Raw genomic sequence first — 25,073 nt, 5'->3', positions numbered from 1 at the left:
GCGGGGCGGTGCTGCGCGGGCGCCGCCATATTGCGGCGCGGGAGGCGAGGGGAGGAGACCGGGCGGAGGTAGGAGCGGGGACACGGCGTGAGCTGCGGCGGGCGCGGGGCTAATAAAAACAAAAAATAAAGACAGGAAGAAATGGAAAAAGCTCGTTGCTGGCGGTAACGGTGGGGGCAGATCTGCCGTCTTCGGAGCTCATGCATTTCCCGGTATGCCACCCCGCGATGAGCGCTGCCGGGATTAGATGGATGGTCTGGGAGCCGTAATCTCAGCCTAGTTTTCAGAACGAGCCCTTCCGTGTAAAGGAGTAAACACCGCCTCGGGCTGCTGAGTTGGTCGGTGAACAGAAGCGGTGGTGCAGCGGTGCTGTGTGTCCCTGGTTCGGAGCAGGGGCCGCAGGCACCGCGCCCGCTCCTTCACGGAGAGCGCCCGGCTTTCCCTTGGGATGCGGGGGAATCGCTGGCCTCAGCAAACACCCCTGGCTAGAGTCTGCGTTCGGCCTTGGTGCAAAATAAATGTGTATCGCTTCATTACTATGATTTGAGGGGAAAAAATAAAACAGGAATTTGTGTGTTCTGGGATGCTTCCTAACCCTTTCAGCATTGATCCTAAATGATGCCTAAAACGCACACCGCAGGATTGCGGCCTGCCCGGGTGATGAGGGCTCTGGGCTGTCCGGGACCCCTCTTTGGGCATCTCCCGAGGCCGCCCCTTGGGCTGATCCCTGCCCGGCACACGCGGGTCTGCGCCGAACCTGCTCCCTGGAACCGAGGAGGGAAATATTCCCTGCCTGACTCCCACCGTGTGCCCGGGGATGCCGCCTTCGCAGGAGCCAGAAACTTCAGGAGCGGCCGAAACAACCTCCTCATTGATTAGCACGTTTATTATTAGCACGTTTGTTTATTGATAGGTACAGACATGACCGATCATGATGAAATTAATGAGTGAAAATAATACACTAAAAACCGGTGGTTGTAAAACACCGTCGCGGTCTAAAATCCACTTAAGGAAGAAATTAGTTCCTTGTGGCTCACATAGATTTTGTGACTGAATTGCGAGGTCAAATTTACTAATGTGCTTGTTGAAAGCTGCTACAGTGGTTTAGAAAAGGGAGGAGGTGAAATCATTGCCTGTGCTATTTCCAGTCCCATATTCATTATGGTCTGGGACTGAGATGGGCAGCTCTGGATTGGGTTCCTGCTTTGGTCAAACTGTTAATTTCTAAACTCTGGCAGCCCATTTTTCCATCCAATAACTGACAAAATTATGAGGAGCTAGTAAAGGTAGGACAAACTTTAGTAGCACTTATTTGGTTTTGTAAAATAAAATATTTTTAAAAATACTTGCCTTTCTATCTTAGAGAAAGATGGTTGTATTCTAAGTGTTTTTATTTTATCATATATATGACAGCACTGCATGTTAGTTAATGATGCTAAATGTCCTTTATCTTAGCTGGAGAAAATGATGAAACTTTAGCGCTTCTCTCCTACTATTCTGCTTTTCTATTTTTTCTTGCTGCTAATTGGATTAAAAGCTCTTTTGGCTTCTATGGCATCCGGTGAGGAGATTACTGTCTGTGACGATGAAATAAGGTAAAAAATCAGAACTGTGATATGAGCAGATTTGGAAAGATATCCACAGTTCCAATGGTCACTTATGACTGTATCTAAACTTTAAAAATTACTTGAATAAAAGGATATCTTACCAGCTCCATTCCCGTGTCTGTGTGTGCAGAGTTGCATATCCGAATGATGTAGGTAGTGTTTATGAGATTAGAGACAAATCTGTTAACACAGCAAATAGCTAAACTGGTCATACTATTTTTTCAAGTCTAAAAAGCTGAAACACTTTCTTTTTTGAGACCAATAAAATAATATATTTTAATACTTACCAAGAAATAGCAGAACTGTCCAGAAGTATCTTAAAACTAAATAAAATTTTGTTACCTATTGTACTGAATTTGGAGTTGTAGAGGTTAGATGGGTAGCTGTGTCTTTGTACTGTTTGTCAAAATGAGTCTGTTTAACTGTTTATATTTTTTGATGTTTTGGCATGTCTGAATGTCTGAAAAACATGAAATTATAAGCAGTTCTGTAAGCTTATTCTTTCAAGTCTCATTTTGTATTTGCAAAAAGTGCAAATACAAAAGCAGAAGAAGCAGTAAAGCTTTGAACTGCAGACATTGGGACTTGAACTTTCAACGACAATTAATTTACTTTGTTGGTTTCTCCTTAGGTCTCGGTACAGCCATTTAGAGAAGATGACAGATTTGGTGGCTGTTTGGGAAGTAGCTTTAAGTGATGGTGTTCATAAGATTGAATTTGAACATGGGACCACTTCAGGAAAGCGTGTTGTCTATGTTGATGGAAAGGTGAAATTGCTATGTGCTCAAAATTCACTGTGATACAGATTATATAAATGCACTTCCTTGCAACACACATCACAACAAACAAAAGACTAATAAATGCAAGTGAGGTACATTCACTTAATTACCTATTCATATTCTTTTTTTCAGTTCCAATTAAGGTGTGAGTATTCATGAAGTGCTTTGCTGTCCTTGGGCAGAGGCACTCTCTGCATACAAAGCACCATGTATGCATTCATTCCCAAATAGTTGTTCAGTACTGAGCTGTCTCCTGAGTTCCAGTTCAATTTTTTTAATATTAAAACATGCACTCAGGTTTTTCAATTAATACCCTCTGTCTTTGTTTTTTTTCTACAGGAAGAAATAAGAAGAGAATGGATGTTTAAATTAGTGGGTAAAGAAACATTCACTGTTGGAGCTACTAAAACTAAAGCTGCTATTAACATTGATGCAGTCAGTGGCTTTGCATATGAATATACTTTGGAGATCAATGGAAAGAGTCTCAAGCAGTATATAGAGAACAGGTTAAAAACAACCAATACTTGGATATTGAACTTGGGAGGTACAGACTATAGAATTGTCCTAGGTAAGTAAACATTGAGTGACTACATGTTGCTGCCTTTGAATAAACTTGTGTGCATTTAGAAACTGGTAACTAAGAGAAAGCACAGTTCTGATGTAGCTCTGATGCTGTATAAAATCCTGGGGGATGTGGAAGTCTGGAATGAGATGCCAAAGACAGTCTGAAAGGTAATGGTCTTGTTATACATGTGTGAGTCTACAGGAGCATGGTCTAGATTTGGGTGGGGAGGAAGTTGGGAGGCATTACTGCTGCTGCCTCCACAGAGCTGCCCTGGCAAGGCAGTTCTCCAGGTGAAGCCTGCTACAGAAATTTTGCCATCATTGTGATCAAACCTCACATGGGTCTGAATTTGTTCAGCAGATAACCAGGCTTTCCTTCCAAAAATCATCAGCCATGGTCAAGAAGTCTTTATCTGAAGTGCAATAATGTTATTCCATATTTTTGATAGATTGATGAGCATCCTTTTTTCTGCATCACTTCTTATCTACAAACTTAAACTAAAACTTTCCAATGATGTTCTTTCACTTTCTTAATAGTAAGGCAATACATTGCATCTGTTCTGCCCTCCCTTTCCCAGTTACATTACAAGCAGGTGGGAGGAAGGGATCCCATGAGGAATTTGTCTGTGGCATCTAGTGGGAAAACTTCCACTTGGGCACTGCTGTATGGTTAGAGCTGGAGACAAGAGATCTCAGACTATGATTTCTTCTTAAACCTCAGAACAAAATGAACTGCCCTAAGATGAAGGGGAGCAATGAAGAAAGACAGTTTTAGACAGAAACAGTTAAGTCTTCATAGAATTTTAATCTCACTATGCTTACTGGAAAGACAAGCAGGGTTCAGCTCTCTGATGTTGTGTCAATGACAGTGTCAGTAAAGGGAATTCTACAGCAAAGTAATTTAAGGAGGATGTGCTGGGAGAAGTAAAAAAATATTCTGCTTCAAGTTCAAAAAACCCCTAAGATTGATATTTAAAGTGGTACTTGGTGCTTTCAAAATATTAAGAATACAGACCGTTTGATGGATGCTAAATAATGCTGGTTTTGAATTAATTTGACCTGGAAAAAGAGAGCTTTATTGAATAACCAGCACTCAGATAATTAGCAGAAATTACTTCAGTTTTTGGTCTTGTAATTTTTTTCAGTTTAAGACTGTCAGAGTATCTCTGGCACTATTCAAAACAACACAGTGTTAATAGCCAGGGCTAGGGAGCGGTAAAAACGTATCTTCTAAGCAAAAGTTGATGACAGAGCCTCTTCTCTAGCCAGTGTGAGAGCAAGCCCTGTAGCTCAGGTGTTACAGCTACTTAGGAACTTCTTTTGGGAATTGAAAATAAAATTCAACAGTAGATTTTTAAAATTCCTAGATCCTTGTTTGTAGGGCCAAAAATAATTACCTTGCTTTTTCTACCTTGTTTTTCTTTTCCTTCACAGAAAAGGACACTATGGATGTGTGGTGCAATGGTCAAAAAATGGAAACAGCGGTATGTGGTCCTTTCCAAAGGCTCTTCCCAGGCTATGGATATATGAGCAAAGCTTGGCAGAATAAGCCCCAGAGGGGCACACTATCTCCCTTTACCTAAGAGGCCAAGGCAGCCAGGATGCTCCTGGTCTGTTCCAAATGACCTTCACTGAATTTTATAATGGGCAGTATTTCAGTTCATATGTCAAACATCTGCAAGTTAAGGATAAATGATGCTTTTCTTTAGCCTTTTCAGACAAACAAAAGAAATTTGAGTCAGTTGTGCAGGGTTTTTAGGGAGAAAACTTTCTGGTGATTGGGAAGGATTTGAGTTTGATGCAGAGTGTAGAGCCACTGCATCCAAACCTGCTTGTGATAGTTGTCACTGAAAGTTGAACACATGTAGTCTGTTATGACTCATGCTTTTTGCCATTTTGAGATGCTCCTAATACTTAGGGCTTAAGAGCCTCATTGGAACAAGTCAAATCTTTTATCTTGATCACATCTGCATTAATTTTCAGAGCAGGCTGACAGCTAGGTGGTTTAATCTGTTTGGTGTCTTTGTGTTTTTTGATGATTTTCAATATGCACACCAGGTAGGCTTCCCCATCCTTGAAGGATGTGCCTTCTCACCGGTGGGTGTCAAAGTTTTTACTGCTGCCACAAGGAAGTCTCTGGATGAGTACAAATGGTAAAATCAACAGTTCTGCTATACCTGAGAGCAGGATGAAAAGATTCACCAAATGTTTGCTTAGTAATCAGTGGAAGAAGCCTCATCTTCCAGTAAATCAGGACTTCTGCTCCTGATGGCTCAGCCTTTTCTACAATGTACTGAAAGCACTCTGAGGTGTCCTTGCAAGCTGTGAGTGCAGGTTTAGTGCCAAACTGTGCTTCCATTAGAGCAGCACCCATTAGTTCTGCTGTCACAAACATCATGACAAAAACACAGCCATGCCTGAGAAAATTCTGTAACAGGAAATTCCAGAACTGCAGCAGGAGATGTGTATCCAAGATACACAACTGTTGTACTTGAGTCAGGGCTCTGCTGTAGAAGGCATCCTGAATACTTCACCTTTCACTGCCACTTGAGCACAGGTTTGTGTGGCACCTACTGGCTGTGCAGCACAACTTGGCAGGGTGCTGCCTTTTCTGGTTTTGTTTACTGACATGAATCAGTAGTATTGATTCACAAACTCCAACCTTACCATTTCTGATTGTGTGATATTTTCATTGTCATCTGATACCCACCAATCTTTAACTGCCTGAGATTCAGCAGCTTTGTTCAGCTTTCAGGCAGTCCTTGTCACAGGTACCTAAAGCTGCTGTAACCGTGGCAACTGCAAGTGATCTTGACATTGATGCATTCGAGCTTTTCATTTATTAAAATATCAAGCGTCTGTTTTTATCCTTGTCTCCTTTCTCCCAGGGTGAATTTGTGGAAGATGGGACTGAAACTCACTTCACTGTTGCTGACCACAGCTGTTGCATTAAGGCTGTCAGTAGTGGGAAACGAAAGGAAGGAATTATTCATACCCTTATTGTGGACAACAGAGAAATCCCAGAGGCTGTGGAATAGCCTCTGGTTAACTGATTAGGGTAGGACTAAGATCAGGAATTTTCAATTACTGTGGTAATTATTTTAATATGTACTACTTGGTACATCTAGTTTGTGCTGAGTTTATTTTCTAGTTTCTGTACACAAAATTATTCTTTTTGAGGACCAGATAAAAATAATTATGTACAACCTCTTATATTACCCATTTTTTAAAAAAAGTATATATATCTAGAATATATAGCATATCACTACGTGTGGAGAACACTGGTGGAACAGAAATTCTGTGTCAGGAAAAATCATGCTATAATGAAATGAAAGATAAATATTCAGTACCACTGAATGAATCCTTAACTGCAGGTGTATGTGGAGGGAAGAGAAAGCCTGTACTGGGCACAGGAGTAAGATGTTAAAAGCTTTCTCTAAAATTATTTTTTCTATTAAACTGACTATGGACCTTTTCACATATAGTTAAGGGAAATTACATAGATAATAAAAAGTTTAATCATTAAATACATAGTTACCAATACTTGTGTTACAGTATTAAATTAATACTGAGTTATGAAAACCATTCTCTATTCCCACTAGGAGCAAGATGTTACATTGTGCCAAAAATAACATTCCTTTCTGTGTTCTGGAATGTAGTTCAGAAACTCATTACTGAGTTTTTCAAAAAAGAAAATAGAAGAAAAAAATAATTCCTGCCATGAAACCCCTTTAAAAATATCTCTTGGAGCATGCTGACATAAGTACTTACCTTTGTTCAGTGCTAACAAATCTTAAATTCATAACTATGTGTTTTTATGGCAGTAATGTGTGAATCAAGAAATATGAGGAACAAGGGGACAGAAATGGAAAACAGTTGATTACTTTAATGGAATAGTTAAAATAGGAATAGACTAATTCTGTTTTCAGAATTGCAGCATAATTTCTAAGAGCAACCTTTGGACTTGAGAGCAAAACTCTTGTGTTAGAGACTCACACTACAAAACTATCTTTGAAACAGCAAGCATAGCTAATCTTAAAAATAATTTAAAAAAAAAACCAAAATATGAATATATTAATCTAAAAGTTTATTTTGCAATGGTTGAAAAATATTTCCACTTGTAACCTCAGAATTAAACTTTTATAACTTAATTTCTCTTGCACTTGTGAATGGTTCCTAGCACTACAACTACTAGCTCAGGAGTTGCAGGTGCAGTACAAGCATCCTGGGAATCCATTAACAAATTATTTTGAAAAGTTTTATTAAATGCTAATTTCATCGGTGTGTTAGAGATCAGACTGCTCCCCATCAGCAGGCTTTCCTTGAGGAGGTTTCCAGGTACCCAAGTGCTGGACTGAATCCCCTTTTACACTGGATTTACTGTAACAGCTCTTGGGCTTTTCCGTGTATTTGCTTCAGGTCACTGCAGAAGCAATGTGGGGATTCCTGGCTACAAGGCTGACAATCTTTAAAAGATGTTGGTAAAGGTAGATTAATTGAAAAATAATTTCAAGCTGTAGCTTGAACCAGTTCTCTACTATTTTGTAACCTTTCAAAGAGATTGAATGCTGCTGAGAAATCTGAAGCTCATGTACGGTACAAATCACGTTCTTGAGACTACAGAAAAATACAAGTTACAAATAGTGACATTCATACTTTTTATTTTGAATATGTGCATCTACAGTGCTTGAAGTAACTAATAAAAAATGTACAAGCAATCATTGTAAGAAATCATGAAGTATTGCCTCATGTTTGTCATAACTGTATATAATAGCATGTCCCTAAGCAGAAAACAGCTCTCATCTGCTACATTCTCCCATCTTAAGTCAAAAGAAAACCTAAGGCGCAAAAGGCACAACCAAGATTTCTTGTGCTTCCCTGATATATGCAATGTGTCAGATTAAGAAAATGCAGTGGAAGAATGACAGCCTACACAAACATCAAGCATATAGTCACAAGCTGAAATAACTTTAAGGAATAAAGTAAATGATCAGGTATGCTAAATGTTAATGTTAAATGTTACACTGGATTTTGGAATGCTTTCCCTTCTGCTTCCATTCACAGGTAATTTTGTCCTAATCTCTTTAAGATGTTAACTTACTCTTTTGTTCACAAATATTTCAGAGAGCTTTTCAGGAAGCACTCTGACCATAGCACACTACTAAGCAAAGCATCCTCTTAAATCTAAATGCTAGACTTTGTTCTCAGAGGGTCTTCAGCATAGCTACAGTTCTGCTCTATTCCCACTGAGGATCCTGCTTTTTTCCTCCAGGAGCTACAGTGGGGAACAAGTCAGCAAATACTGTGGCAGGGCTGCAAAACCATTGAAAATGACAAAGGTCTCAGGATAGTGCAAATTATCTACTAAACTGTCATATAATGTAAAGGCATTCCCATCCAGGGCTGGTGGCATAATACAAGATGGCTGGCCTGTAGCGTATTTGCCAGTTACTACATCAGCCTCAAACACGTACATTTTAGAATCCATTTCCCATGTAGCTTTATCATTGGTCAGGTACCTCAGGTTCTTTGTAAAGTAGATGCCAGCTCCATATTTTTGTTCTGGAAAGAGAAAGAAAAATTTTCAGAAGAGAAAGCACTTAGCAGTTGGTTCTTTCAAGGTGGTAGTTCCAAGAGACTGCTGCTTGATTCTGAGTTACAAGTGATGTGACTGCTCAATGTGTGCCATCCTTTTGGAAGTTAATTTTCATGGAGTGGCTCTGATGCTTGCACTGACCTCCCACTGAAACCATGACCAATGACAGCTGATGGCCATTCCAATTAACTGCTACTCCAGTGCTAACTGTTCATATTTATCTCTTAATGCAGTGATTGAATCATCAAAGTCTAAAGGGTTTAGATAAAATAAATACATGACTCACACTTCAGTCATCATGTACAAGGGACTCTGATAAACAATAAAAGGCAGCAAGATCTTGATAATGTAAACTACAAAAAAAAAAAGCTCTGAGATTTATATGAAAAATGTCACATGAAGTGCTGTTACAGTATCAAATGGAAAAGTGGAAAGAAATTAGACCATCATCTCACTGCTTTTAAAGTTTGGAAATGTGCATGTACATTACACAGACAAAGAAAGGCAAATCTCCACTTTTTGAACAGTTTATTGCTTGAAATCCCATTCTGCAATTGACATGCAAAACATCACACACTTCACTTACTGCAGGATGAAGCACTGAATGCTTATTCTTTCCCTTTATGAAAGCATCTGTCTGCTACAATATTTCATGGATACACAACTTTCCTCCAAGTGTACTTTACTCCAAATGGAAGCTCAAGCAATGAAATCATCTGCTGTCTGACCACACCTGATCTGAGCAGGGGCCTGGGCTGCATGACTCAGAAGCCCCTTCCAGCCACAGTGTTCTGTGATGCCCTTGTTGAACATGCTTTAGAGCACCAAGCTGCTGAATGCATGTTTGCAGCAGCTACATAAGGACACTGACTTTCTTTACATTGATACAACAAAATAAAACTTGGACATGGAATTACATGCATACTAATAATTCTGTCTAGTGTTTGGGCTAGGCTTGAATTCAGGCTTATCTTCCTAGAGCCTTGCTGGCTCTACAGTATCAGGAAACCTTACTGTATATAATAAAGTAAGCTCATACAAATCTAAATACAAGTAAAAACAGTTCTTATTAAGGAATGCCATTTTTTCTAATTTTAACCTGAGTTTAGTATTCAGTCACTGTTCATTTTGATTATAGATGCCAAAGCAAGTTATTACCTTCTGGTGGAGAATACATCCTGTGAAATCCAGTTTGGCAAACTGAGCAACAGAACTCAGGAGAAACATTCTGGTACAACTTTTGAGTTGCTTTGGAGCTACCATCTACTATTTTCATTTTTTGGAATGCAGCAGATAGAAGTGGATTATTTATCTTTTCAATCTGTAAGATAAATAACAGCTTAGCATAAGCAGATGGACACTAATTATGAAATACGTAAGTGTTTTTATTAAGGCTGTGTTCTTCAATGCTTTAGCCTATAAGCATTGACCACATAGTGGACAAAGTATCTGAAGTGTGCAACTGATCCAAAGAAAAGAATCATACCACTAGCCCATGCCTCCCCCATTGAAATCACTAGGAATATTTCCTGGTGTACTGACTTTCAGTACTTGAGTTGTGCTGAAGAGATTCAGTCCACCTGCTGTTCAGTAAAGCAGTGATACCCAAGTATGATTCCAGCTTTAACACATAATCACATCAGAAATGGCACATTTTTAGTGTCAAGCTCACAAAAAGAAAACAGACACTGAATTAGTGTCCTGGAATAGTGTACTTAATTTACCCTACCAATCTCATATTTCTCTAGAATTCTATAAAGGGGCATTTGAAGCATGAAGTATGAGGGAGAACATACAGTACAATTAAAAAGAGTTCTCAGAATATAATCGCTTTTTTGAGTGACTATTTGCATTATGTTTAAAATACTATTAATTCAGATTAAAGACTGGATCTGTTTTAAGGATGAGATTGATTTGATCTTAATTTTTAAAAGCAATGCATTGAAATAGTTAATCTGAATTTTTTACGCTTATATGAAATATGTTAGTTCAAATATATGAGCTGAGATACAGTTTCTCCATGAATATCCTCTTTACCCTGAGAACACGAAGTCCAGCTCTTTCAAACTCTTTCTGTCTGTCTTTAAACTCCTGGAGGTGGCAGTCTACCATCGAAATCAGGATGTTGTCAGTGGTACTTGTCATGTGAAAGTCTCCTGAAAGCTGGCCTGCTTCTGCTTGGCCTGGATAAGAATAAGGGAGCAAAATTTTCATATATTGTAATGCCTGAAGCAAAGGCAAGGGAGGCAGATCCGCTAGTTCAGCTGGTGGTTTAATTAGGAACAAAGAACGTTAAATATTCTCTGAAGTAATGTCAGAGGCTAATATTGAGAGGGACTAGTAGATACATACAAAAATGTATGTAAATGTATTTTGTTTTTCTGCATTTATTATAAAGAAACCAGGAGAGAAGAAACTAAAGAAAAGCAATTTATGATCTCCATGACACCTCTTCACAGCCGAGCTTTCAAATAAAGGTATCTATCTTGAATGATTATCAAAACACAAATTAAAATTGATCACTCAGTAGCTTTCTGTAATGCCATTAGTTGTATCAATTGTTCATGACAGCTCTGCAGAACAAGTCTACTGCTGAGCCCTGCAACAGTGGTCCAGCTGTAGCCAGCGAGAGCTCAGCAAAGGTGTGTGTTAATTAAGTGCAAATTTTGTAAATCTCCAGTGGCCAGGCTTTAGAGTGAAGGTATCCTGGAGGGAGCTCCACTACAGCTAGATATACATCATGGCCAGCCCCTGTATAAACTGTGTCCTACTGGGAATACTGCCAAGTGAGAGACCACGGCTAACAAATGGTCTTCCAGGGGCTCACATGGTGAAAGTACAGGGATATCAGTAATTAAAGCAATACTCAGTATGTGTGTGTGAACTGAATGCATCTCTGTCCACTCTCAGCAATACAAAGATATATGTTGCTTCATACTTAACCTTGTTTAGGCACTTATTTACTTAATTAGTGTTTAGGCACTATTTACTTTACATACATATTGAGTAGAGCAGTTTCTCTTGTTCAGCAATAGTCTTCTCTTGCACACGAAGCAGTAATTCTTCAGCTGCAAGCACTGTATCAATCAAAACATCAGGAGGGCCCTGAAGTTCCAGTTTTGCTCGTCCATCTCTCACTTCTTCTGACACACATACACTGGAAGGCTGGTGTCGAGAGAGTTCTGCAAACTCCTCTTTACCAAGGCAAAAAATGTAGTTGTTTTTAATAACAGCATGGGAACCTTCCTGAATTTTCATTACTTGTTGGAGCCAGGATTCTGCTGCTCCCAGTGCTGTGGGCGTGCACCCTCTAAGTTCAACCACAGGTTCACTGCTTGCAGGCTCTTTTGCAGTCTGACTGCCTGACTCTGTACCTAGAAGATATATATTTTTTAATACAAGTGCATTGAAAGAGAGAGAAGCTTTCAAGGGCTGACATAAATTCCTACTTGTAATCCCAGCTGTACAGTGCAAGAAACACACTACTCTTCTGGTATGCTCAAAAAAGAGATTAGCTATAAAGAGGTAAGGTTTCCAGGATACACACACACATATGGAGAATTTATCTGCCTTTCACTAAATTACTTCCAACAAATTAGGCAATGACAATGGGTTTTAAGTCTTAAAAGGGACTGTGCAGTTCCATTCCCATAAATGTAAAAATATGAAGTGCTCATGAGTTTTTGCTTCCACCTCTCCCCAAGACACATATGTAAATACTAAGTTCCCTATTTTCAAGGGAATTCTGTGATTACAGATTCTCAAATTGGGAGTACTCATTTACATGAAATGCCCTTTTTGTTCATTACTTACCCAAAGGATCACTTCTGTTTTCCAGCTTGTATTTTGCTGAATAAAATTTTCTCAGGACAACCTTGAAAGATAAAAGTTTAGGAGCAGTTTGCAATTTCTAATCAAATATGCAATTAATATCTTCAAAACACTGTTAGACGAGCAGTTTACACCCCCACCCCTGATTCTGAAATAGTTAACACTGGCATTTGTCAGCTTTTCCCAAAATGTTATTCCTGACAATATCAAACGCATTCCTGTTCTTCTGCATCTCCTAAGGTAACACACCTTACACACTGAGTGGCACCTTTACCAACTCCTTGTGGTTGTGGCCTATGTCATGCTACCACATAAGATAAAGGTGTTCATTACTTGCATTTTAATGCTGATTTATCTTTACTCAGTTTTAAAATCCAGACTATTCTCCTGCCTGTCTATTTGAAAAGCTTCTATTCTGTTAGCTCATATATGTTGATAGTGTTTTGCCTTCAGAGCTCCATACAAAAAACCAAAACTAACTGTAAATATTTCCTAAGGAGGAATGTTTGTTCCTTAATGAGTTAAGAGTAACCCTTTCTTATACATTCACTGACAGACATGAGAATTTTAAAGTTCTCTCCCCTTTTTATCAGACTACAGGCTGAAGACTTCTAGTTTAGTGAGGAGAAAATAAGTATTTACAAAGATTGAGTATCTGTTAATGAGAGTAATAGTTTCACAAAGGGACCTGCTGCTCACAATCGTTGTTAGTACAGAACAGACTATCATAATTTTTAGTCATCTATGGAAATACTTTTAGAGTTTTCTGTCTTCCTTATGGGTAGTTAACAACAAATTGGTTACCTCATAGGCAGCACGGTCACCTGGGCAAATGACAAACTGCACTTCTCTCTTCTTTTTAGGATATGCCCTGGCAAAATTTAAAACTGCTTCAATCATGGTGTCTGCCACTGTGTCAATAGGCAGCTTTCGTGACCAATTTATTGGAAAAGAAACTGAGGGACATGAGTATCCCTGAAAGTGACCCAGGCATCTTTTCACTGCATCCTTCAATTCCTGCAGGAAAAACAAAGTCTTTCAGTCCTCACATCACCCAACATGAAAATCCACTGAGATCCAAAGTAAGTGATCATCACCTCAAGCTGTAACACTGGGTGCTGGTATTGCAATACCACATGCAGGACAAATGTAGATTGCAGAGGATGCATTTTCATTATAACGGGCTCCTTCAAATGTGTTGGATGTCTAAGATGATGCTGAATTTCCCTCTGAAAAGCTGGATCCTCTTTTTCCAGCAGTCTTGAAGATTGAGAGGAAAGCTCATTCCTGGCATTCATGAGGTTAATAATAGCTGTATTCTGCAAGGAAAGGGTGCAAATTTCAGTGTACTGCAAACTGACTATTTGCAAGCCTTGCTATTATAGAGAGCATTTTTTCTAAGCACAATTGCTGTACAGAGGCCTGACTGCCACAGATCAGCTGCTTGAATTTTTCTACTACTTACTACTAGAGCACTGGAATACATCAAAGTATGCACTTTGCAGTGGCAGTTCAGGAACCAACAGTGTGCACAAAGCTGTTCCAGTCATCAAGAGTGCACTGAACAGAATTATTACTCTCACTATCTAAGTGACCCCCGTGCCAGTTATCAGCAGGAGAGAACTATGGATGTGGCTGTCATCCCAGCTTTAGGGTAGCAAGGACACATCACCAAATAGCAGTGTCAGTACACATAAGGGAACTGCAAAGCTATGATTGTTTCCAATACAAATTGTTTCCAGTGGAAAAAGCAGATTCCCATAGTAGGTGCCCTGTATTTCAAATATCAAAAACAAAAAAAAACTTGTTTACAGAATGCTGATAACAGCATTCTGTAAACCTTAATTGTTGAATATTATCTAAAGACACAAGAACATGTTTTCTTCATGGTCTTGAGGGCATGTGCATCTTTCAATGCTGTAGAACTGGTTAATAAAATTCCCTGCAAGGTCAACTTGGGGAATTCCAGCTTTGGAATCCTTTGTTCTTACACCAAAAAAACAAACTTCCTTTTAAATTATATCACTTCTTTAAAATAAAAATGTATTTATTTTTAAGATATAGTATTTGCTAAAAGTTAATGCCATTCCTGTGATGTACCTTGCAGTCTAAGAGCTCTGTTGAATTCCTGTGACTGAGGTAATCTATTTTGCATCAGATTTTCTAGCTAAAAAGTTTTTCAATTTAAGTAATGCTCTATTCAAAGGTAAGGTGCACATCATCTGTGTAAGTTATTTTCTGCTGTTTCAGTGTTTGCTGAATAATTCCAGTAATCGGAGTTATGAGAACATAAATTATAAGAAAAAAGGCAAGGCAGGAAATAAGAGAATGCTTCTATGGAGTACATTATAAAATGTGAACTCCTACATAAGAAGAAGACAAACTTTAACACAGAGATGTATTATTGAATCATTCAATCTTTAGCTGCTTCCTGTTATAACAGCATGTATACAAAAACAAAATAAAAACATTCTAAAGTTCAACACCCATTTAGACAAAAACCAACTCCTTGCTACTATGATTTAATTACCACATGCAAGTTCTCGTCAAACTGAGAAGAAAACCATTTAGTGGACTGATACAAAATGTGTTCTGAACTTTTGGGCTCCAAATCCTGCAAAGACTTGGAGGCAGCAGCATGTTCCACAAATGACAGCACAGACTTACCTTCAGATCTTCGGGGTGTTGTTCTATGATGCGCATGCGAATGTTTTTATGTACGAGGTAAGGTGAGCTTAGTGAAGCTGGCACAGTGTCTTCAAGTGAGCTGGTATCACCCAGAAACTGTTCACAGGCCTTCTTTATTGCTGCCACTGTGGACTCCTCAATGTTCACCAGGCGGATTTCCCTGAGACAGCCTGGTGGACTTGTCTCAACAAATTTCTTTACAGCCATTACAATCACTTTAGAACACAAATCAACTGGGAAGGCACAGACACCTGAACTCACTGCTGGGATAGCCACAGACTTTAAAGCTATTGCTGGAGCACTAACATAATGCAGAACCTTCAAAATAACATTTTGAAGTAGATGACAACATCTTTCCTTTTCGCGAATATCCCACCTTGGACCAACTGCATGAATAATTTTCTTACAAGGAAGCCTCCCTCCCCCTGTAACTGCTATTTCACCAACTTTGACTTCTCCATACCTATGAACATAAAGCTTGCTTTCCTTTTCTATTTCTGGCCCTCCAGCCTTTACAAGGGCAAGAGCAAGACCTCCTCCATGGTCAAGATACCCATTGGCTGCATTCACCACAGCATCGACCTTGTGTCTTGTGAGATCATCCTTATAAACACAAACGTCAATGCCTGACTTTACTGTTTTCCTGTATACTTCACCAGTGCTTTTTGCTGCTTTTCTGAAGGCCAACGTACAAGCAAACCTTTTGAAAAGGAGATTATTTAGACAGTTTTCTCTTCTCTTAAGAGCTTCATAGGCATCTTTACTGATGGGCATCATCGAATTGACCTCATCCATTACGATGTTTGACCCTAGGATACAGAATATAGAGTGAAATAGAAGGTATTACTATCAAAACATTATTTTTATCTAGAAGTGTGGTTTATAGCTCTCAATTTTATCCTACTGTCATTGCTAAACAATATTTTTTACACACTCTAATCTTTTCTCTCCCCTTTTCAGAGATTTAGAGAACACAAGGAGATTCATTTAACTGTGCCACAGAAATCTTATACTGAGTTTTAATTCTGTGAGTCTCATTAATCTGCACTTAAAGCCCACAAGCAAGTTCCTTCTTTGTATGGAACTTCGGATGAACTCAGAAAGGCTTTTAAAAGCACATTTTTAAGGAACAGTTTTTACAGTATTACTATGGCTATACAGCCCTCTCCTGGCAGATGTCAGCAGTACTATACTACAGCAGTTATGTTAATTAGTTTAAATCAATTTGTGTGAGTTTAGTTGAACTTTCCTCCGGGGTATGCTACCTGCTTGTAAAAAGTCAGACGTTTTGCACTTATAAAGTATACATGCCAACTCATTAAAAGACTTCTGAGCTCTTGCTTTTAAAAGAGAAATGCAAGAAAGTCCTGTTGAAGTAATTAATAATAATGTTGATTCATAACCGTGTCTATTTCACATTAATTATGAATTTCAGGTTGCTTTTGGCTTTTGTTTTCCAGTTTGCTGGCAGTAGCTGTCAGTTTTCAACTTACATACAAATACACACTTCGCAGATGGCTAAACGAGAGGCTTACCTAAAGCGGGCGTCCCTCTGAGGAAATCTGACAAGTAACTCTATTGTAACAAAAGGAGACAAAAAGGAAAAGAGAAAGTAAATGTTACAAACAATAAAGTACGTGAGCTGCCATCCTACAGGAGAGATTCTGTTGCAAATCAAACCAGCACCAACTTTTCAAACATCTATACGAAGTTTTCTAGTTTTCTAGTGTTTAAAATGCTGCTCGGAGCTGCGGGAGCTCTGCGGTGAAGTTACCCTCAGATTCCTTCGGCTCCGACTAACTCTCAGGAGTGAGAGGCCGGGCGGAGCCATTCCCGAGCGCTCGGCCAGAGGACGGGACTGTTCCGTTCCCCTCAGCCCCGCCGGGAGCTCCCGCCGCACCCAGACCCCTGAGGCAGCCGCCGCCCCGGGCCCCTGTCCCCTTGCCCCGCTCCTCTACCTGGACGACCCCCATCTCGCTCAGGGCGGATCCTCAGCGCTCGGAGCTGCGGGCGGAGCGGGAAACGAAAGCGAAAGCGAGCGGCGGAGCGGGAAACGAAAGCGAAAGCGGGCGCTGGGGTGGAGTGATGGCGGCCGCGCCGCTGCTGGTGCGGGTGAGTCCTGCGCCCGCCGTCGCCGAGAGGGCGATTGTCAAGCTCCAGAAATACTTCCAGTCGGGAAAGCAGTCGGGGGGCGGCGAGTGCAGCGTGCGCCCGGGCCCCGAGACCGGCACCTACTGGGTGGACTTCTGTAAGGAGCAAGGTACGGGGCGGGCGTGCGGGGCGGCTGTGAGTGGACTGGAAATGGCCGCCAGGCACCATTTAGTGTCCCTGGGCAGGGCGGCTCTAGGGCCGCTGGTGACCATCACGTTTGCAGATAACTTTATCAGCCCTATCTGCCTTTGTCCAAATTTAGAAAGGGTCTCATTAATGCATATAAATATCCTAAGGGCGTGCCAGACTTTTCGGTGGTAGCCAGCGACAGGACAAGGAGCAGAGGGCATAAAATACAAGAAATTTCACCTTAACATGAGGAAGAATTTCTTTACATCGAGGGCAGAGCAGTAGGACAGGCTACCCAGGAGGTTGTGGCGTCTCTGTCTCTCGACACATTCCGGATGACCCTGCCTTTCCCCTGGGATTGGGTGGGATGATCTCCACAGGTTCCTTCCAGCCATAACAGTTCTGTGATTCTGTCATTCTGAAATTACCACAGATAGGGAGCGTGTGGAATCCCGCTCAAAACACACCTTGGAATTGGATGCAAGATGCTGCGAGATAGTCATCCTGCCGGGAGAAGGGGAGCCGGGCAAGAGCCGGGTTACAGCGCACGCCTCTGCCAGCTACAGCACAGTCACTGCCGGCCCTTCCCTGCCCCAGCAGCAGCAGTGGGACAACGGTGGCTATGGGGCCACAGCAAAGGAAGACCTTACCAAAAAGGTACATCACAAACAGCAATGTCACAACCTGCCCTGCTTGTAGTTCCATGAGTTCTTTATGTTGCACTTAAATATTTTGTGCTGAAAAAAATGTCAGTTATGTGATCTTAGATAATGAAATGGGGGCCAGGAGCGACATTTGAGTGCTGGACCAGAGGTCAATCTACACATGTTTACAGGCAGCATGTTTTCCAGCCTGACTGGCAGGTGCCAGCTACTATTCCCCAAAGCAGCACTCTAGCAGGTTTCACGAGGTAGTATGCACCAAGGGCTGCTCTCAAAAGGTAGAAGAATTGTCTGAGATTTGGATCCTTTCCACCTGCACCTACTCTTCCACCTACCTTTCACCTACTCTTTCCAGCTTTCCACCTACTCTTTCAACATGGTTTGCACCTTGAGGCAACCCTAATTATCTCCATCTCTTCAGCATTAAAAAAGTCTGCTGTGATGTGATGTAGCACCGCAAACATGATTTCAGACACTTTGAACTAAAAGTTACACAGAAAAGATCAGCTGTGTTTAGGGATATGGACAGGGCAACATGGTGTGGATGTGGCTCTACCAAGACACTGATATCTGGCTCAGAGGGCTTTACCCTGTTTTGTTTGGTAACATAGGTGTAGCTTTTGAAGTATAGCATGTGCTAACATAGTGTTTACCTGGCATCTATACTGCAAATTTCCCTGTCCTTCTGTCTGTGTGAAGTACAGAAGGGAATGTGTTCGTTATTATTTTTCAGAATCCTGTTTTCTGCCCTAACTCTTCAAGTTATTAAAGCATGACTTCTGGGAAAATTTTAAAGAAAGATAATGAGTGAAAACTAGAGAGTCTAATATTAATAAGAACAATAAAATATAACTTACAAGTCATGTTTAAACATGTTATGTCTGTGTAACCTGGCTCTAAGGGGATAGACAGATTCTTTTGGGGATCCTTGGCACAATAACAATGATGTAGTTACGCTAAGCTGTGGTTACAATGATGCCTCAGGTTTTAGCTTTTATGTTTTTCAGATTCTGTACTGCTTTAGTGTGTAGTTCTGAGCTTCATATTAGGGGATAGTAAGCTCTCTTCACAGAGTAGGGAGACAAAGCAATTCCTTCTCTAACTGGGGACCAAGGACAAATGATCCAAATTTCAGGCCCAAGAGCATAAACAACAGTGGACTATAAGTGGAACAATTAACTCCAATATGCAAATGGACCAGAACTTACTAAAGTGTGAGACCTCATGACTGGTCATCCATTTTGTGACCACTTTGGGTTCACCTTGGGTGTAGCCCTGGCTGGGCTCTTGTGCTGCCCAAGGTGTATCCACTGAGGTCTTTCAATAAATGCCTACTTTATTCTTTACCTCCATCTAGTCTCTGTTCTAGATCAGCCTTCACAAGGCATCAACAATTAAAGCTTTTTGCTTTTTAAAAAGCATAGAGTTAATGATCAGAATACCACAGTATTTCTACAAGCAAAATCAGTGTAGGACAGTTTTGTAAGTAGTGTAGCACTGTGCTTGATAGCACAGCTCAGCTTATGATTTCTAGTCACCTGGACCCTCTGCAAATCATGTCATATCTTAATACTTGGGTTGCTGTATTGATAGAACAATCACAATCTAGACTTGAAAACACATAAAAGCACCTGGGTCATCCAGTCAGTCCTCAAAGGAAGCAGAGAGCAATGGATGTCTCCCTGGCCACCAAGAGGTCCTATGGGTTTCACTGTCCAGCCACAGTTGTGGTCTGCATTCCCAGTTAGGAATTGTAACTGGTTGATCTTGTAGGCAGATTAAACCTGCCTGCTGTGGGATGGGGTCAGCAGCACCTGGTGGGGAGGGTGCCTGGGACCATTGAGGGCAGTAAGAAGATCACCAGTCAGTCTGGTGTCCAGAAATCTTGAGGGTGGTAGGGAGGGAAAGAAAAAGTCTGTTTGCTTTGTCTACTTGGTGCACAAGACTTCTAGGGCCTGGTAATGATGGGAAAAGGGTGTAACAAACAATGAGCTCAGCCACAGAGGTTGCCTGCCTTTAGTTATGCTAACCCTGTTGTCAGAGGTTGGATCAGGGAGTGCTGGTCACAGTCTCAGCCTAAATAGCAGAGTTACTGTCTTTCCTCCTGCAGTGCTGGTGACATTAGGGCATTTCATTTTTGCTGCTGACTTACAAGCAGATTGTGTTATTTGCCTGTTTGTACTGTTAGTGTATGTGACATAAAAGAAATAATGTGTGCAAACTTGTTTGTAGTAATCTGGCACTACTGGGATGGACAGAGCTTCTCCCTGCTGAAAATACAGAAGTAGCAAGCAGAGAACCTCAGAGAAAACTAATGTTGATGTATTCTTGTCTTTTCTGTAGATATTTCTTACAGTATCTGCTACTTTGAATACCAGTATGTTCACTGAAGACCAAAGGGACAAAATTACCATTATGTGTCCAAACTTAAAGAGAGAAGGAAGCCCTGGTGTGGATGGCTCTGAGAAATTGACAGGAGATTTTACAGATATTGAAAAAGCTTATCACTACTTTGAAGATATCCTTGCAGGCAAAGACCCAAACCATGATTTTTCACATTCCGAATGTAAGAATGGTTTGAAAGACGAAAGTGGCCTGAATACTGAAGAAATAGTTGAGTTTACACTTGAGACACCTCTCTATGAATATTTTATTCATACCCACAAAGAGGAAATGAAAGAACTAAATGAAAGGTTTGGAGCATGTATGAGAATTAAAGGTCACGATGAGCATAGCACATTCATATACATATCTTCCAATCAAAGTCCTGAATTGTTACAAGAAGCTCGTAACTCTTTTATCGAAATCTTCCAGGAAGCTACAAGAGATCTGACACAGGAAAAAGTTCCCATAACAAAGAGTGACACATTAGAAGAGACAATAGTAAAATTAAATGAAAAGTTTAGAAATCTTCTTACTAAAGAGGAAGGGAATCAGTTGCTACTCCGAGGTCCAAGGAGAGAGATTTTAGCTGCCCAAAAATTTCTAGCAGGGGAAGGTAAGAACAGCCAAGCTGAAAAGAATATGAAAATATCATCTCAATGGTACAAATACAGGGATGGAATTGAAGTTGATGCTTCGGTGTTTAAATTGTTGGAAACCATACTAAGCAAAGAAATTGAAAACATAAATGGCAAATTTGATACTCTGGTAGAAATAAAAGAGAAGTCATATGGCCAGAAGGCCATAATATTTAGGCCTAAATCTGAAACTTCTGATATGTCATCACATGCTACTGAAAGTTTCATCAGTGCATTTCAGAGTGCCTTTGCAATGTTAGGAGAAAAAGTCATCAGCATGAAGCTTTCAGAATATCAGAAGACAACTTTAAGTGCGCTACCTAATGCTAAGAAATTTGAAGATCTTAATGTAAAACTTCAGAAGAATGAAGTTGCTGAAAAGTACATGAAGGGATCCCTTCTTAACATTGAAGGGATGCAAACTAGAAATAGGGCACCACTGTCCTCTGAGCTCAGCTCTCAAGAAGCTACAGGAGCATCTAAGAAGTCCAGTGTTAGGCAAAATAATAACCTTTCTTCTGAAGGACAGACTCAGGCAAAGACAGAAAAAAAAGAAGATGATGAATGTCCAATTTGCAGGGACAAAATTGAAAATAAAGAAATATTAGAAAAGTGCAAACATGCATTTTGCAAAACTTGCATTGACACAGCCATGGCTTATAAACAAGCTTGTCCAGTTTGTAATGCTGTCTGTGGAGTCCTGATAGGAGACCAACCAGAGGGAACAATGTCAACTACAACAATCAGTTCGTCTCTTCCTGGTTATCCCAATTGTGGCACCATTCAAATTGACTATGATATGAATGGTGGTATTCAAACTGTAAGTATACCTAGATATTTCTTAAAGATATTTTTCCCACAACAAAACCTATATTGAATACAAAATTAATTTCCCATTACTTGAATGCATGCTCAGGGAGGACATTTCTTTATTTTGTACAAATCTGCAAGTGTTTAATTCAATATTTTTGGGCGTGATTAAGTAAATACAGTAGGAATGAAATAGTCACATGATCAGCCTCCATTTTATATGCACCAGGACAGAGATGCCTGTCTTTAATTTGTACAGTGGGAGTAACTGAACTGAAATCTATGCAGTGATATCATATAAGCAAAGTATAATGAGAATTTCTGGGATGTTCTCTTTGCTGTGGACACCAATGGACAAAAATGAATAGTGGGCTGGTTTGGTGAGAGCTTTCCAGGTGAGAAATCTCCTTATGTTATGTGCCTGGATTCGTGACTAGGACTGAGAATGGAGTAAATTAAAAAGTGACGGGTGCAGCACCATGCATTTGGGAGAGAAAAGAGGGAAAAACAAATTTAAAACTAACAATGGGTGCATGAGTGATGACAAGAAAGTGTGAATGCAATTTGTACGAAATAAAGTATCTAAAGAGAAAAAACTCAGAATTAGTTATCAGTCATGCTATGTCCTTCTGAATGATTTATGATATACAATGTGGGTTTGTTTTGTTTTTCTACAAAACAGAGCAGCCACCCAAACCCAGGGCAGCCTTATGGGCCAGCTCACCGAAGAGCATATTTACCTGACAATGAGGAAGGGCGAGAAATTCTGCAGCTCCTCAGAAGGGCCTTTAAACAAAAATTGATTTTCACAGTGGGGCAGTCACATACAACTGGTGCACAAAATGTTATCACATGGAATGATATTCACCACAAAACTGCCATGGTGGGAGGACCTACCCAGTAAGTATCTTGTCTTTATGCAATACTGTTGTTATTCAGATGTGTCAGGAAGACTGCCTTGAGTATCTTCCACATTTAGAGCTTTCAGATTTTGTCACTAACAGAGTGATTGTGGAATGCCCTATGGATCCAGATGTTAATCACCATATTTGGACAGTTGGAACAAGGATGAGCTTAGTGTTCTGCTGCCCCTCAGACTACTCATTCATCACTGAGTTTGTAAGGCACTTAGTTAATAACTGCTTTGATTAGAACCTACAGGATAACAAGCTTTTGATGACACCTAAGGTTGGACTCCTGATCTATGCCTCTCCTGTTATCTGCTGTTCTGCACCAGGAGGTGCTGGTCCATTATGATCCTGGTAAAGATGGCACTCATCATGTTGTAAAACATGATTTGAAATTCTGCTTAACAGAGCTAACAGCAGGCAGTGAGATTGTAGTGCAGATATGGTTGTGTCCTTTTAGATGCTAGGAGCCAGGAATTGTGCAGCACTTGGTGGGTCAGAGCACAGGACACAGTGCCAGCCCCAGCCATAAAAAGGGTTATCCCATTTTGGCCGTTCAAGCTGTCAGAGGATTTTCTGAGTGAGTAGATGACCGCCCTATCCAGTATTTCTTGAGAACTTGCTGCACTTAAATGAAAGGAGCAATCACCAGAACAGAGTGTGAGCTGCCTGCAGCAGAGACAAGAGGGACCAATCCTTTCAAACTTGTTTCAGCCTCTAAGGGGTAGGTGGTGTCTTGCAAGCTCTAAAGGGTGGTGTCTAGATCCTCCTGACTGGGCTAGGATCATTAAAAGAGCAAAAAGTATCAGTTTTACTTTATCCTTCACTCTGTACAAATCCTCTCTCTTGCTTATCACGTGCTTCGTATGCAGTTCTGGTGTTGCACTACTTCAAGTCCAGAGGTGCCATTGTCTTTCTGATTTGAAGGCTCACTTGGATATGCTTCAGGTCTGATTTTCTTTTTAAAAGATACATACCCAAACGCCCTATCATTTTGAAAGGAGACCCCAGGCAGCTTTGAAAATCAAGTTCTTAGTATCAATTTGGACAACAAAATGTAGCAGCTCCTTAAGTTTGTAGCTTTATGCTGTCTGTATCGCTTCTGTGACTGGCAATATGGGTCTGTTTTCTCTCTAGGGCAAGAACTGCATAAAATTTGTGAAGAGATTTCTAAAAAGACTTTGATGAGATGGTTTTGTAGAATTATCAAGTGCTTCATTACAGAAATAGCCCAAACTATTCTTCTCTTCTTCTCCTAGGTTTGGTTACCCAGATTCTTCTTATCTGCAGCGTGTTCGATCAGAATTGAAAGCGAAAGGAATTGAATAAGGAAATCTATCAACTCTCAACTCTTAAGTGCAATGACTAAACATACAGCACTTAATGTACTATTCAAGCTCTGAGGGAAGTTGCTTTGTTTAACTACGCTACCTAAATCGCTTGTATTTCACAGTTAGCTAAGAAAAGTAATCTTTTCTCATCAAACAATGTAGGTTCTTTTCACAAATCATTTACTTCCTTATATATGTAGCCTTTACAAAATTTGGTTCTTGGGAGTGTAGTATCAGTACTGTTTGCACTTTGTGTATCTTGCTTTACTAGCAAATCTAATCGGCCCTTTTCCCCACAACTCTCCAGTCTGATTTCCAAAACCCCTTAGATCCACTACTTTTATTAGATTAAACACTTCTCTTGGCTTTGCATTATGATGTCTATCAGCATGGCTGGCATTATGTAACCTAATCTAATCTAAATCTAAAATTTGTATGCAAATTTGTATGCAAATATGTAATCTAATCTAAAATTTGTATGCAGCTATAACAGTGTTAGCTATGATAAGATTATGGACTTTTGCTTCTTTTCACGGTAGATATTGCCTTAGTGATTTGGGTTTTGCATGTGAAATTAGCCATGGATCATGTACAGGTGGGTACATGGATGCTCAGCTCTGCAGAAGTGCTGAATACTGAGAACTGTGTTGGAGCAAACGGGAAGTAACAGTGTCTGTGTCCATGTCTGATAGTGGGCTCCTGGTTCTTTGCCTGCCATTGTGCTTAAACTTAAATACAACTTTAAAATCAGTTTTTCAACTATAAAACTGTATTCTTTCAATTGCATCCAATATAGGTTTAAATTGTGTCATAAAGATACTCTGCAGTGCCTAAATAACCTGCTAATTACCTGTGTGGTGGTATGTCACACAGACATGATGTTTAGTAAGTTGAACCATTTCTTTAAGGCTACTGAGGACAACTAATAAAGAAAATATAAAAATACCATGTGTGTTTCTAATGTACGGGTTTTTCCTCCTTTTTGCAAGACATAAAG

The 25,073-nt window shown here is 40.2% G+C and overlaps 3 protein-coding genes across 7 annotated transcripts; 2 read left to right on the top strand and 1 right to left on the bottom strand.

The window, feature by feature from the left end:
- Positions 1 to 29: 29 nt before the first annotated feature.
- Positions 30 to 7,681, top strand: FAIM (Fas apoptotic inhibitory molecule). Of its 4 annotated transcripts, none has more exons than XM_066553799.1 (6): positions 44 to 68; positions 1,538 to 1,595; positions 2,239 to 2,374; positions 2,726 to 2,954; positions 4,385 to 4,434; positions 5,839 to 7,681. In XM_066553799.1, exons 2-6 carry the CDS (start codon positions 1,552 to 1,554, stop codon positions 5,986 to 5,988), a joined length of 609 nt encoding a protein of 202 aa, XP_066409896.1. In that variant the 5' UTR covers positions 44 to 68; positions 1,538 to 1,551; the 3' UTR covers positions 5,989 to 7,681. The 4 variants fall into 4 exon arrangements, with proteins under 4 accessions (XP_066409900.1, XP_066409896.1, XP_066409897.1 ...); XM_066553800.1 differs by lacking the exon at positions 44 to 68 and adding an exon at positions 75 to 212; XM_066553803.1 differs by lacking the exon at positions 1,538 to 1,595 and having other exon boundaries at positions 30 to 68.
- Positions 7,592 to 17,088, bottom strand: PARP9 (poly(ADP-ribose) polymerase family member 9). 2 transcript variants are annotated; one of them, XM_066553794.1, is made up of 10 exons: positions 17,024 to 17,088; positions 16,601 to 16,640; positions 15,045 to 15,874; positions 13,475 to 13,696; positions 13,182 to 13,394; positions 12,360 to 12,420; positions 11,546 to 11,920; positions 10,584 to 10,729; positions 9,705 to 9,867; positions 7,592 to 8,512 (listed from the first exon to the last, which is right to left on the bottom strand). In XM_066553794.1, the coding sequence occupies exons 1-10, from the start codon at positions 17,036 to 17,038 to the stop codon at positions 8,226 to 8,228; spliced, it is 2,352 nt and encodes a 783-aa protein (XP_066409891.1). In that variant the 5' UTR covers positions 17,039 to 17,088; the 3' UTR covers positions 7,592 to 8,225. The 2 variants fall into 2 exon arrangements, with proteins under 2 accessions (XP_066409891.1, XP_066409892.1); XM_066553795.1 differs by lacking the exon at positions 17,024 to 17,088 and adding an exon at positions 16,840 to 16,895.
- Positions 17,089 to 17,148: 60 nt separating this feature from the next.
- On the top strand, positions 17,149 to 25,021 carry DTX3L (deltex E3 ubiquitin ligase 3L). The gene is made up of 5 exons (XM_066553395.1): positions 17,149 to 17,325; positions 17,779 to 18,002; positions 20,351 to 21,847; positions 22,520 to 22,737; positions 24,005 to 25,021. The coding sequence occupies exons 1-5, from the start codon at positions 17,151 to 17,153 to the stop codon at positions 24,072 to 24,074; spliced, it is 2,184 nt and encodes a 727-aa protein (XP_066409492.1). The 5' UTR covers positions 17,149 to 17,150; the 3' UTR covers positions 24,075 to 25,021.
- Positions 25,022 to 25,073: the final 52 nt, after the last annotated feature.

The sequence above is a fragment of the Molothrus aeneus genome, chromosome 7 (assembly GCF_037042795.1).
Source record: "Molothrus aeneus isolate 106 chromosome 7, BPBGC_Maene_1.0, whole genome shotgun sequence".
NCBI lineage: Eukaryota > Metazoa > Chordata > Aves > Passeriformes > Icteridae > Molothrus > Molothrus aeneus.
The sequence above is the reverse complement of the archived record's forward strand: the minus strand, read 5'-3'. Positions and strand labels throughout refer to the sequence as shown.